Source organism: Salvia splendens, chromosome 10 (assembly GCF_004379255.2).
Source record: "Salvia splendens isolate huo1 chromosome 10, SspV2, whole genome shotgun sequence".
Lineage (NCBI taxonomy): Eukaryota > Viridiplantae > Streptophyta > Magnoliopsida > Lamiales > Lamiaceae > Salvia > Salvia splendens.
This window is the reverse complement of record NC_056041.1, coordinates 10,733,786-10,748,714: the sequence shown is the minus strand read 5'-3', so window position 1 is coordinate 10,748,714 and position 14,929 is coordinate 10,733,786. Positions and strand designations below refer to the sequence as shown.

General features: G+C 35.2%; 1 protein-coding gene across 1 annotated transcript; it reads left to right on the top strand.

Annotated features, from left to right (window-relative positions):
- The first annotated feature begins 9,790 nt into the window (after positions 1-9,790).
- On the top strand, positions 9,791-11,291 carry LOC121752979 (transmembrane protein 230-like). Its single transcript, XM_042148100.1, has 2 exons — positions 9,791-10,161; positions 11,013-11,291. Exons 1-2 carry the CDS (start codon positions 9,972-9,974, stop codon positions 11,132-11,134), a joined length of 312 nt encoding a protein of 103 aa, XP_042004034.1. The 5' UTR covers positions 9,791-9,971; the 3' UTR covers positions 11,135-11,291.
- Positions 11,292-14,929: the final 3,638 nt, after the last annotated feature.

The following is a 14,929-nucleotide window of genomic DNA, read 5'->3' as shown; positions in this document are numbered from 1 at the left end:
ACTTGGTAAAGTTAATGAAGTTTGATTTGAAATCCGTGAGTCTATGTGGTAAGTAATGCTTGACGAGTCAATGATGACGGTTTGAGTTGTTTGATCACATGTTTGGACTTACTTTGAAATGCACCTTGACTTGAAGTTCTAAGTTGATAAGTGATGGTTCATGAGAGTGGGAAATCTTGATTGAAATTGTTGGGGGTCTCGACTTTGTCATTCATGTCTCTACGTGATTCATTCTTATAAAAAAAAAAAAAAAAAAAACTTCTGAAAAAAAAACTTTTGTGAGTTGAGCTTCAAAGTGTTGTGTTTTATATGATCTTGCCCGAGGACGAGCAAGTAAATAAGTTTGGGGGTATTTGATGTGAATCAAATTTACATTGTTATTCCTATAACTTTACATGATTTATATAGTTTGATGCTTGCAAAAGTGTGTTTTATGGTGTAGGAAGAGGAGTAAATGGTGAAACAAAGAAGGAAGCTCGGAGGGTGAAAAGCTGTCCAGAAAGCTCTCAAAATTGGCCACCCGGCCGGGTTAATTTTCAGCTGTAAAATAAACCCGGCCGGGTAGTTCATTTTAACTGCTATATTGCAGTTTTGTGGCGGTTTGAAAAATGTGTAAAGGGAACGGATGGGACGTGACAAGGGAAAGAGGGGAGAGTTGGCAGGAGGATTAAAAAAAGAAAAAAGGTGGGGAGAGAGAGATAGATGTGACGTGAGGGAGCTTTAATGATACACCAAAAAAATTGAGGAAAGAGGTGGCGGCGAATTCAGAGTTTCTGCCATCATTCCGACGCTCCGTTTCAGAATCTCAATTCCACTCAACGAGAGCAAGCTTTCTACGGTTTTCATTGCATATTTCACCATGTTTTTAGTCTAAGCTCCCTATGTTGCTCCAAGTTGTAATCTAGGCTTGTATGGATGTTTTTACACCATTAATTTCATATGTTTGTGTCCAACAATGTGCTTAATTTTATTCACTATGTTTTTGGCTATGGATGTAGTGATGTTAATTCCTTTGCTATCGTCTCTTTAACATAGCTTAGGATTGATCGTTTGTTGGTATGCTTTCGATTTAGAACTGTTCAGGGGATAAATTGATAGTGGATTAGGTAAGTGATTATAGTAGACGACGTTCGTTCCCGCGCATCCGCAGGAATTAAATGTCGTTGAAAGTTGGTTCATGGAACAAGTGTTCAGCTGACTGTGAACTATACGTCGTAGACATGTTCAGTGCACGCGATTAGGTTGATTTGTTGATCCCAAATATGTGCTTTTAATATCGGTGTAGAATAATACAAGTCTCGTGAGCAACTTGGAGTGACGTCTTTTTCCTGTTTGAAAAGTCTTCCTTAGTTAACTTGCAGTAGTATTTTTGTCATCAACTTTTAGAAATCAAAATCTACAAAACAAATCATCTTTTAGTATGTCTTTTCTTTGTTTTAGAATTAAATAATCAATTCCTTCCCTGTGGATCGACACTCGAAATATTACAATCGACACTGTATTCTTGCAGTATTGCTGTAATATTAGAGTTAATTAATCAAACTTGTATGACTAAACACTTGATAATTGAACTCCAAAATTACACATCAGAAGGTTTTATGCATGCTGCCCTCTTTAGCTGGGATAGTAAACAGAGATTACAGTACAAGTCCGAGGATTCTATTCTACGCAATCTACACTTGTTATCTATGAGGCTATTGCATATTGCAATAAAATTAATCGGAAATCTTGATCCAGCATTTCAGAAGGCATGCTTGGTTGACGCAATGCCATTTTCTTCCGATACTACTAGAGAGTGGCTTCAAAAAAATCAGAGAAAAACCTTTGGCTACTTGATCAACAGGATCATCAGTGAATCAGAGTTTTCAGATGCAGTTTCACATCTAGAAGCAACTCTACTGAAGAATGAAGACCCTCTCGAACATTTAAGATGGATGAAGTACCTCACTCTCGAAGCAGAGGAAATAGTGAGTTTGTCTAACTTGTCGGCAGACAGCAGGTGCCTGTTTGATCTACTGATTCATCACAAGGATAAAGCGGAGGCTGCTTTCATTCAGGTCAGGTCTAGATTTTGTCATGAAGTAGAGTTTCGGGATGTAGAACTACATTACAGAATGCTGCTTGACAAGTACAGGAAGGTGAGAAAGCAATACGCTAACGGTATGCTCTCACTCCATTCTGCTCTAAGCAATGAACCTTAATTTCTTTTGTCATCATAATATATGACTCAATGTTCACTCTCACCCACTCTTATCACCTTGCTACTTTCAGCATATATGTTATGTATATATATATATTAATGTGTTTGTGATTGCGTTTGCTTTTGCTTTTGTCTTTGGCTTTAATCTGTGTCATTGTGAAAAGTTCAAATATACAGATAATACAGTGATGTCCTAAAACGAAGATTACACATTCCATTTTGTATTGATTGTTTTGGAAAGATATGAATGATGATCCGTCTCTATAATTTCCCCTTTGCTGTTGCCAGCCTTTTTCTACTTATCTAATTTGATATAAGACAAAACAATTAAATTCTTGATGATATCGCTTCACAGTTCACACATCTCCAATAACTGCAATTCAATCTCTCCGTTTTAATATAAATCTTTTAGTGATTTGTTTTTATGCCACGTATATCATCACTATCATGTACAGATAATTCCGGGAGCATTGTTTGTTGCTATGATTAAGAAATAGCACTAGATCACGTTAAAGTTTTGACTTTCGGCACATTGCAAACTTTTATTTCGAAATTTTGATAAACTAATACAAACGGAACTATTGACGTGGCATTTCTCTCATCACATTTTAATTATGAGGAAACATCATTTTTGGTCCATAAACTTTGTCAAATTATCATTTTAGGTCCGTGAACTTTGAAAATATCATTTTAGGTCCGTGAACTTTGAGTTAGTATCATTTGAGGAATTTTTTACTATTTCTAAGTTTTTTTGGACGAAAATGCCCTCAATACCTTAAAGTGTATATATTTTTAATAAATTTATCATATACTCATAATTTTTATAAATATCTTTACAATATATTTTTGACAAATTTTCTAAATATAATTTGACCTTAAATATTATCACTTAATTTTGTGACATGCAAGTAAAATTGCTTCTTCAATTTTTTATATTAATTTTTTTTAAAATTGAATAAAGAACTTTTCTTTAATAATAAAAAATTGAATAAAGATCTTTTCTTGCATGTCACAAAATTAAATGATAATATTGAAGGTCAAATTATATTTAGAAAATTTGTCAAAAATATATTATAAAGATATTTATAAAAAAATATGAATATATGATAAATTTATTAAAAATATATACACTTTAAGGTATTGAGGGTATTTTCGTCCAAAAAAACTTGGAAATAGTAAAAAGTGCCTTAAATGATACAAACTCAAAGTTCACGAACCTAAAATGATATTTTCAAAGTTCACGAACCTAAAATGATACTTTGACAAAGTTCGTGGACAAAAAATGATGTTCCCTCTTTAATTATTACTCATTCGCTCCCAAAAGTAAGTGATGTGTACTTTTTCATTGAACATCCCAAGTTAATTGGTACGTAGTACTTCTTTCATGGATTTATGTAAACCATATATTACTAGTAATTACTCCTCGTCCGTCCAATTAGAAAAGAAATATTTATTTTCGGCACGAAATTTTATATAGTGTTATTTTGAAACGAGTGAACTACCTCAAAAGTCCCTAACTTTTCGATTTGTGGCACTACAGGTCCCTAAGAGCATCCACAGTGCATCGGGCGGACGACAGGTCCCTAAGAGCATCCACAGTGCATTGGGCGGACTATCGTCCGCCACTGTAGCCATGCAGACGATGGCACATCCATCGTCTGCGGACGATGGGCCATCGACCACGCATCGTCTGTGGTATCGTCCGCCCCACTGCTGGCGACGCGGACGATGCAACGCGTTTTCTATTTTTTAAAATTCTTTAAAATTTATATATATACACCATTTTATACTTTCTTTCACTCTTCCATTCACTTTTATTCTCTATCTCATTCTCTATCTCACTCTTTCATACACCACAATGAATCCCGATGATTACCCAAGTCCGAATAGTCCGATGTTCGGTGGTGGTGCACGGTGGCCAGGTACAGACTCTGATGAATACCGGTCCTTCGACTCCAACACCTGGTACGATCCCGATTTCAGCGCGGATTCGTACGGCTGTCAGACATGGAGCCGTCTCCCACCCGCGCCCCCGCCCCACGCCGCCGCCGCCTCGGGCTCCGCCACCAAGAATAAGTGGAACAAGCAAAGTGCTCAGAAGTTGCCGCTTCCGGAGAAGAATGAAGGGTTTGCCCCAGGGAGGACAACTACAACCCGGATGAAACCATCGTCTTGACGAGGTGTTGGATTGATATTTCAGATGACCCGGTGTTTGCCAACAACCAAAATCAAATCGCGTACTGGGAGCGCATCGCTGATCGCTACAACGAGGCCAAGCCGCCGGCCGACTACAAGCGCCATAGGGAGCAGCTCCGTAAGCACTGGGATCAAGTGAAGAAGCATGTCAATTTGTTCTCGTCGGAGTACGAGAAGTGCTTGAGGGAGAAGGGCAGCGGTGAGAGTTTGACGGATGTCCGCGATAAAGTGGCTGCGTCGTACATTTCATTGTACGGCGATTTCAAGCATTACAACTCCTGACTCCTCTTGAAGGACAAGTAGAAGTTCCAAGGACGGATTCTGCCTCTATTGGCTGCGGCGAAGAGGGCGAAGAACACCGCCGCTGGTGATTTTACGAGCAGCGACAGCGGCACACCTCCGATGGACCTCAACCAGCCGATGTACGAGGATGAGAGTTCCGGCATACCGATGTCCTCCCGGCGTCCCATCGGCAACAAGGCTGCAAAGAACAAGGGCAAGACGAAGGTGACATCCTCACAGGCCTCGGCCCCGACCTCGATCGCGACCCCGACTTCGGCTGTGGGACATGCTTACGCGGAGTTGGTGGCGGCCGCCAACCTGAGGACGTTGTTGGGCACGCATCACGTCCTCATGCAGTGCGAGGACCCGGACAAAGCCGAATACCTCAAGTGGATGATCTATGATCTGCGCCGCAAGCTGGGAATGATGTAGAGTATGCTCTTACTATTATATGTAGTGAACTTGTTTTTTATTTCTAATTCTTGTAACTTTTTTTTAATTAGTAATGTAGGATTTATCTTTCATCGTGGTGTTTTTTTTTATAATTTTGCATGACATATTTGAAAACATAAAAAATTAATTAAAATAATAGTAGTTAAAATTATAGGGCAGACTATAGGGCGTCCCACTGCAGGTGGAAGGGTAAGAGGATAGAATGATGATCTGGCGGAGCATAGGGCGCCCTATAGGGCGGACTATCCTCCGCCACATCGGCATTTTATCGTCCACTCCATCCACCTGCAGTGAGACGCCCTATAATTTTAACTCCTATTTTGTAGTATTTGTTTTTTTATTTTTTATGTTTGCAAATATATCAATTAGCAAAAATAAATATAAAAACACCACAAATTAAAACCAAATCCTATTGCCAGAATTTGTATTTATTTTATATATTTTATGTTTGCAAATATGGAAAATCGTCGAATTCATTATTGAATTTAGAGAGAAATTAAGATGAGGAAGAGAGTGGAGTGAAAAATATGAAATGAAGTAAAAGAATTGGTGATATATATAGAAGAAAATATATATAAAAAAGAAATTGTGTTGCATTGTCCGGACCTATCTTCCGGACCCCCGCAATGGGGCGGAGGATAGTCCGGATGATTCAAAAATTGCATGATCTTCCGCGGACGATGCATAGGGCGTGGAGGAAGGAGGGCGCATCGTCCGCCCACCTACAGTGGCGGACGATAGGGCGGAGGATGCATCGGACGGGCTATCCTCCGCCCCACTGTGGATGCTCTAACAAAAAAAATATCATCAGATGACCCTAACATAAACATAATCACGAATCATGTTTTTTGGCAATCCCTAAATTCGCTGATATATGAATTTTGTCACATTTATGTCAACAACTTCTTATGTGATATCATAATAAGTTCTGATACTTTATACGTATTAAAGTTTTGTCTATATTTGTACACAAAAAAACTTCTTATATTCCTCTATTTCTAGTTAATGATAACAATATATTAGTTATATCATATAGGAAATTCATTGAGAAAGAACAAAAATATGGAAAAGTGAAGTTATTTATGAAATAAAATCTGAATCAATAATACACAGAATAAAAAATATTTCATATTTAATTAAATGATACAATATTATTTTTCTTGAAACACTAACATTTAAAATATGTTTTCATTATATATCGTCGAACTAATTTGTTAATCTAAGCCTAACTTCAAGACGATTTTATATTTATTAATATTTTATTAAGAATTTTAATTTATCTCAAACTGAAATTTTTAACATCATATGAATATTCAATCTTTATATATAAATTTGCATAGTTTTTTGTCATTCATGATAAAATTGAAACATGAGTAATATTTTAAAAATATTCAAGCATGTGACATTAACTATTTAATCCTTGTAGATTTTTTTATTAATAATAGTATCTGAAATTAAAACAATGTAAATTTATAAATTAATACTGCAAAATTGGGATACTATCATAATAAATAAAATCAATCGATAAATCAAGGTAAAAAACAAATAAAAATTAGCGGAAATAGAAAACATCAAAAAATACCTGGAAATGAGTTTTATAAGTAAGAAAATGTCTCATTTTGTTATTTTCATATTAATTAATGCAGATAATGATAAATATGTATATTATAAAAAAAATTAGAAAGTGTAAATAATGACAAAATTTTAATTACGCATGAAGTACTAGAATTTATTAAAAAATTACATAAGAAGTTGCTGAAAAAAATGTGGCAGAAATTACATGTCAACAATATAATTGAGTGACAAAAATGCCCTTTTAGGGCATGAGGGAATTTTGGTCTGAAAAAATATGATTCGTGATTATATTTAACGTTAGGGTCCGCTGGCACTATTTTTTTTGTTAGGGACCTGCAGCGTCACAAATTGAAAAGTTAGAGACTTTTGAAGTAGTTCACTCTTTTGAAAAAAGTAGAGATAATATTTCTATTTTAGAAAATGTTTATTTTTAATGGAATAATTCAAAAAGGTAAATTTTTCATTTTTAATAGGATAAAGTGAATAGTTTAAAACCTATATTGATTAATTTAAAATCCTAGGCTTAAACCATCTATTGATTTCGTATTTAATTTTGGTCATTACAGTTAGGAAAAATAGTATTCCTTCCTATCACCATTAAGAGTTACATTTCTTTTCTGCACACGTTTCAATAGTACTCCCTCCATCCTTAACAATTTGTCACCATTTAACCCGACATGGCTTTTAAGAAATATAATAGAAAGTGAGTTGAAAAAGTTAGTGAAATATGAATCTTACTTTTTTATAAGTTATAGTAATAAAATATGAGTGTTAATGAGTTGGGATCCACTACCAAAGGTGACAAAATTTTGGGGACGGACAAAAATAAAAATAAGTGATAAATTTTCAGGGATGGGAGAGTAAATATTAAGAAAAGTGGGTGGAAGAAAGTTAGTGGAATATGAGTCACACTTATATATATTAGTTTTAAATAATACTCCCTTCGTTAGCAAATAGGAGCGTCATTTCTTTTCGGCGCTAGTTTTAAGAAATGTTAAGAAAATGAGTGAGACAAAAGTTAGTGAAATTCTAGTCTCATTTATATATACTAGTATTAGTTTTAATGAAATGTAAATGGAATGAGTTAGTGGAATGTAAGACACACATATATATATATATAGAGTTGTATATATATATATATATATATATATATATATATATATATATATATATATGGATGTATTCATTTCCTTTTTGTATCTTTTGTTCTATTGTTCTTTTTAATCTCAGCCCCACGATTTTGTCATCCGACGGTTAGATTGATGCCACGTGTCATTTAATAATGCAGATTTTTAGTTGAATAATGCACACCGACTAATAATGCACCATTATAGTGTAATAATGCAGATTTTTAGTTGAATAATGCACACCGACTAATAATGCACCATTATAGTGTAATAATGCAGATCATCACTACCATCCAATCCAAGGATCCAAGGGTTGTGATTAAAAAGAAGCTTGGACTGAAAAGCTGCGAAGGACCTTACCACACCCATATATATATATATATATTAAAAGTGATTTGGGACTCTTATTCTCGGATGAACTGAAATAGATAAATGAGAATCCTATTCACGGACAAATGGAGTATGTGAGTAAAATGAGTTAGTAGAATGTGAGATCTCTGACCATTTAGAGTAATAATGAATTGGAACTCTATTCGCGGATGGACCAAAATGAAAAAAGAGACATCTATTCGCGCACTGGTAGAGAGTGTCATATAAATTTGTAATTTTGTCATATCAATGTATGAGAATATTTTATTTTTTTTCTCGATACATAAAAATGCTTCTATGAGTAATGATCAGAAATGCACCAAACTCCAAGCTAAAACATGGTGAAACAGAAAACAGAACTAAACAACTAAGACAAATATCCTAGACAAATAAAAACCAGAAAAAAAACCAACACAACAAGCACTAAAAGGGCATCAGATCACAACCTCCAACAACATAGATCAACAAGAATCCGCAGAAGCAGCAAGAACTAGAGACAACGGATCAGCAAAAAAACCTCATCAATTGTCTTCGGCTATCCTATATGCTTTGTTTTGTGACTCCTTCTCTACCATCTTCTCACTTCAACCAAATTCTCACTCATATGCCTTGGTAAATAAAAAATTTTGGACACCACCCTTTAGTCCACGACTTCATTCTCTATGGAATTAGCCCATTCTCCACTTTCCATCTAAGTTTCTCTTTACGAAAATAACTTGTTTCTCAACCATTATATAGCCCATGAGATCACATAGAAGAAGAGAGTATTGCATAAATTCTTGTCAAACTTTAAAAATGTATGCCCATCCACGATTATAAACATGACATCGTATCCCTAGACATGCAGAAGATGACATTCCAACGACATACAAAATACCATAGAGAACTTGAAAATTTGCATCCAAAGATGATGTAATGGACCGTTTCTTGCTTCTCTTTGCAGAAAGCGCACATATTATCTTTCCAAATTAGAGAATCCAAATATGTACTCCCTCTGTCCCCAAAGAATATGCACGTTCGGCACGAGTTTTAATGCAAAATTGGTAAATTAAGAGAGAGGTGGAGAGAAAAAGTAAATACAGTAATTTTAGTGGAGAATGTGTTTTACCTTATTAGAGATAAAAGAGTTTCTAAAATTAGAAATTACATATTCTTGTGGACAGACTAAAAAAAAGAGTGTGTATTCTTATAGGACGGAGGAAGTAATATTTAACCCGCACACAGTAAAATAAAAGCAGTTGATCGGATTCAAAATTTTTAATCAAAATGCATCTAAATATTAATATTATCCTTAATTTTTAAAAACAATATCGGATGTCGCATATTGAAATGGATTTTGGACTTTACTATTAAATTAGTATACTTGGGGTGTTTGGTTGGTAAGATTAAATCACATGATTAAATATGTATCATGTTTGGTTCATAAGATTAATGGATAGTCTCATGATAATTAGTCATAGTCTCCCCTCAAATTAAAATAATCCTACAATTTAATCATAAATAGATAGTCTCGTTATATTAGTAACGACCAGACCGAACGTCTATTAATTAAAGTTCAAACAATGTTAGGGAGAAGTCCAATCACAGATATACCAAAACCCCTCTTTATTTTATCGTATTAATATCTGACGCTACTTTATCGCTCTCTACTTATCAATTCTTCTTCTTCTTCCTTGTCTCTCAAGCACGTCTCCCTATTCCCACCAAATCTCCTGCTCCTCATCGAAATTCTCGACGATAAACCGAATCGGAATCTTCTGAGAGAAGCAATGGCGTATGTGGATCACGCGTTTTCTATCTCCTACGACGACGACCTGATGGAAACTTCCTACGCCGTCAACAACAGGCCGCCAATTAAGGAGACAGCTCTCGCCATCGCTCTCTTTGTTTTCGGCGCGCTAGGGATCGTCGTCGGTATCTTCATGGCGGTCAATCAAATCGGGGGTGACCGCGCCCATGGTATTTACTCTTTGCTGGAGTATCTTTTTTTGTCGGTTCAGTTCTGATTTATGGATTTTGGAGGGTTTTTGAGCTGTTTTGGTGGTTGCTGTTTAGTTCGTGCTTCTAGATTCATGAAGATTTCTTGCCAGTTTAGTGAGCTACTTTCATCATTGAGATCTGTGTCGATAAATAAATACTAGTAGTAAAATTTCAGGAGAAATAGGCTTTTAACTGCTAATATGTCTTTGCCATTAAAAAATTTGGTGTCAGACTATTTAAAATTGTGTGGGGAGTTTGGTCATTGCTCAATGCTGAAGTATGTTAGGAGTAGATTGGTGCTGAATTGTGAGATTCTAAAGTAAGTAAAAGAGTGATTAGGTTTTAGGGAAGGAGAGGGTTAGTTCCATGAATTCAAATGGCGCTTCAACGGAGATACTAAGCGATAATGTTGTGTCAGTTGTTTTAGTATTAATATAACATCTCCAGTTATTTGGCAATATCTTCATATGCTTCCATTATCAACATCAATGGATGGTATGTGTTCCATAGTCCATGCTGAAGAATGACAACTTTCACATTGTCTATTGTTGGTTGGGGAAGCGAAAGGATGAAGACTACCTAATAGTCTAATACTATATGGTCTACTGAGCTTTTCTATTTTGGCTGTTGCATCCATTACGGCAGTAAAATTCAGAATTTTCCCTTCCTTTAAAGACCCTGGCTCTGATTCATCCATTAACAAATTTTCCTTTGCAGCATGTTAGTTATGGCACACAGGTTTCCCAGTTAACCTTTTATACTTAGTTTTCAAATATTGGATCTCAGCAGTCACATATTCTTCTCTATTCATCTTGGATGCTGTAATGCAGGGCTATTTTTCTCCGTATTGGGTGGGATTCTGTTCATTCCTGGATTCTACTACACACGGATTGCCTATTATGCTTACAAGGGATATAAAGGTTTCTCCTTTTCAAATATACCTCAAGTCTAGAGATGTTCGGAAGCTCAACTACTGTTTACTGTATATATATATACATGCATTTTTGCTATTACCTTAATACTGTCTCTATCATAACTCTTCCAATGACAATACAATTTAAACTTATCCACTAATATATATACATGTTTGAGTATAGTATTGCTCTCAAGACTATCTTGTGTCGTTTGGGTTGAATGTTGTTCCTCTTTACTTGAATATGAAAGCAAATCTCCAAGACTGCTTTGTTGTGGTCTGTCACCGGATATTGGCCTGCTTGTCATTGGATGTTCTTGTTGAGTGGGAAGTTTTTGGTTATATTGCATAAATTGACGACACTCATTTAGGGACACACACTAATCAGTAAGACCTTTTCAATCCCTGATTGAGCTGTTATGAGTCATGACTGGTTCCCTATATGTGTGCTTATTGTAAATAAGATGGGATTCTTAAGCTTAGGTAGTTTTCTTATTTGCAATAGAGTTTCTTGTTACTACAAAATGTGAGATCAAGAAGCTTGTCAAATATCACATCTGATGAATTCACTTTCACCTGAACATAGTTATATTTTGACATTTCATACATTCTATGAATTACATATTGCAAGACATGATATTCTACATCAGAATCTCTACCACCACCATAACTTTATTATTGCACAAGCACTCAACATAGTGTAGATTTTCCTCTAATAACAGCTAAAGAATTCAGACCAGTGAAGTGAAAAATCGTCTTCAGACTCTAGAAAATTCCTGTATTTTGGTTTCCTTGCACCTAAACTGTGAGAGTCTCCGTTTCTAGACAATGGTGTCCGACTTCCACCAAAGTCGTATTAACTTGAGTTCGAGGAAGGATTCTAGTGAAATCATCTCTCCCCTGCACCCAAACTGTGGTTTTGCTTGCATCTGATTCTGCATGCTAAGATGTTGAGATGGTAATTAACATTATCTTGCGTATAAATAGGATCATTTGTATTAAGATTGTGAAAGAGTCTTCTAGTGATTATCTAAAAAATGATAGATACAAACCTATTGTGATCATAGGTTTCACATTCGATTAACTCATTTCACTCACATTTCGTTTAAAACTAATATATATATATATATATATATATATATATAGGTTAGTAATCAAGAAATAATTAATTTTAAGTGTATAACTAGAGACTAAATCTCAGCCACACATCTTAACGGAACAAATATTATTTATTTTAATAATCTAAAATAGCTCAAGGGTATTTTTGGAAATTACATTATAAAATTTAAATCAAATTACGTTGTTTCCTTTCCTTCTCCTTCCAAATCTGAATGAGAGACGGGAGAGGACACCTCCGGCTTAGGCTGCGGCGGTCTCTCGGCAGGCGGCGGGCGGCGGAGGGGACGAAGGCTGCGGGTCGGCAGTGGCGTGATGCGGCGACGGAGCGGACCAGAGAGAGCTGTTGTGCCAATCGGGGACGCGTTTATTCCTCATAATCGGCGGCGAGATCGGATTGGGAATTGGATCGAAGAGGAGCTACACATAAATTGAAATCGGAGTGAGTGGAATTTCGATGATTTGGAAGCCGAACCTACATGTGTTTGGTTGAGGGAACAGTCAATTGCAAATTATAAGTTAAACTTTTTTCCCATGTTTGACCACATGAACTAAACTATTAGACAGATTTGCAAATTAAATCCAAATGTCTTCGAAGGGGTTTGAACCCATGAGTATTTTTTCAGCTGATGAATTAAGTGTACTGCTTAAAAATCAATAGATTGTGGAGTAAATAATTTAAGATATAATTGACTGTTTAGATATAGTTTATAGGATAATACTTTATAGTTATGGATATTGGTTAGAAATAACTTAAAGTTTAATCTAATATTTTCTTCAAATTTTAACTTAATCAAATTACATCACTCTTAGCATTATTTTACTTCACTCTTATTTACAAATTACATCACTCTTAGCATGATTTTACTTCACTCTTGTTTACAAAACACATCACTCTTAGCATGATTTTACTTCACTCTTGTTTACCAATTACATTACCCTTAGCATGATTTTACTTCACTCTTGTTTACAAAAACATCACTATTAGCCTGATTTTACTTCACTCTTGTTTACAAAACACATCACTCTTAGCATGGTTTTACTTCACTCTTGTTTACAAAACACATCCCTCTTAGCATGATTTTACTTCACTCTTGTTTACAAAAAACATCACTCTTAGCATGATTTTACTTCACTCTTGTTTACAAAACACATCACTCTTAGCATGATTTTACTTCACTCTTGTTTACAAAACACATCACTCTTAGCATGATTCTACTTCACTCTTGTTTACAAAACACATCACTCTTAGCATGGTTTTACTTCACTCTTGTTTACAAAACACGTCACTCTTAGCATGATTTTACTTCACTCTTGTTTACAAAACACATCACTCTTAACATGGTTTTACTTCACTCTTGTTTACAAAACATACCACTCTTAGCATGATCTAAAACATACTTATTATACGTAATTCATGATGAATCCTCAGTTGCACTTATATCCTGCTAATTAAAGATTGAATCCTTTGCTTTATTAACATTTCGAGTGGATTCCAATTTATGTTCAGAATCCAGTCGGAATTCTTAAAATATTTTATAAAAATTCCGTACTTACACAAACAATAATATAAATTGCAGTAGTTTTATAGGGGCTTGGAAAATTAGCATGAGGTCCCCAGTCTCATTCATACGAAATCGAGATGTGTGGATTGGGTGGATTCCAAATTCCAAATCCCAAATACCATTACATTTCTCTATAACTTTATAAACCATTATCATTAAATATCATAGCATTAGCATTAGCATTAGCAGCCTTGTGAATTTGAGTGTGAGGAGATCCATTCATTTATCACACTATCTCACCACCACTGGCGCCGCCGCATACATGTCAGCAGCATCCACCTTCGATTCATGCTCGCAGCATCCACCTTCGATTCATGCTCCTCCCGGCACTTCTCATGGCTGATGAAATCCTGCTTCCCTCACCCCCACCACCCCTCCGCCTTCTCCCCCGCCGGCAAGCTCGTCTCCACTCTTCTCCAAACCTGATTTTGGCTATGCAATGACCATAATACCCCCGCTTTGTTATTATAGAGTAAATTTGTGATTGAGGGAACTAATTTCTCCTTAAATTCGAAAATTAATACTAACCCTTGATTTTTTTGATCTTGTGGCTATGATTTGTTCTCTAGTTATTTGGTTAAGGGGTATTTGTCATAGATCACTACTATATATATATATGTATATATATGGTTGTATTATATACCAAACTAGTTTAAAACACTAAACGCCAAACACATCATTATATAAATTTGAAAAGAAAAAAAAAAAAAAAAAACACATCATTATATAATAACGCGGAGTTCATTACAACTTTATTTGTAGTTCATTATAGAGAATTCTGAGATTTAAAAACAATAACATCATCATGCATAGTTTAGAAATCTGAAGTTCATTATAAGTTTGTTATTAATTCATTATAATGAACTCCAGGTTATCATATAATGATGTTGTTCGGCGTTTAAGGTTTAGGAGTGGTTTGGTATTGATCACAATCCTCCATGAATCTCACTTATATATATTTATATATATATATATATATAAGTGAGATTCATGGATCATTAACTTTTTTTCCACCCATTTGCCGAATATTTCTTAAAATATGTTGCTAAAAGAAATGAGACTCCTATCCGTATACAAATGAAAATAAGTATTACACAAAAAAAACTTTCCCCCAGCCTTAAACAATGTTTATTTTATATTTTCTTCCCCCAAT

Excerpts from the sequence above, each read along its gene's own strand:
- LOC121752979 (XM_042148100.1), top strand. The coding sequence starts at position 9,972 with ATGGCGTATGTGGATCACGCGTTTTCTATCTCCTACGACGACGACCTG. Across the intron at positions 10,162-11,012 it reads CGGGGGTGACCGCGCCCATG|GGCTATTTTTCTCCGTATTG; the intron begins GTATTTACTCTT and ends GCTGTAATGCAG.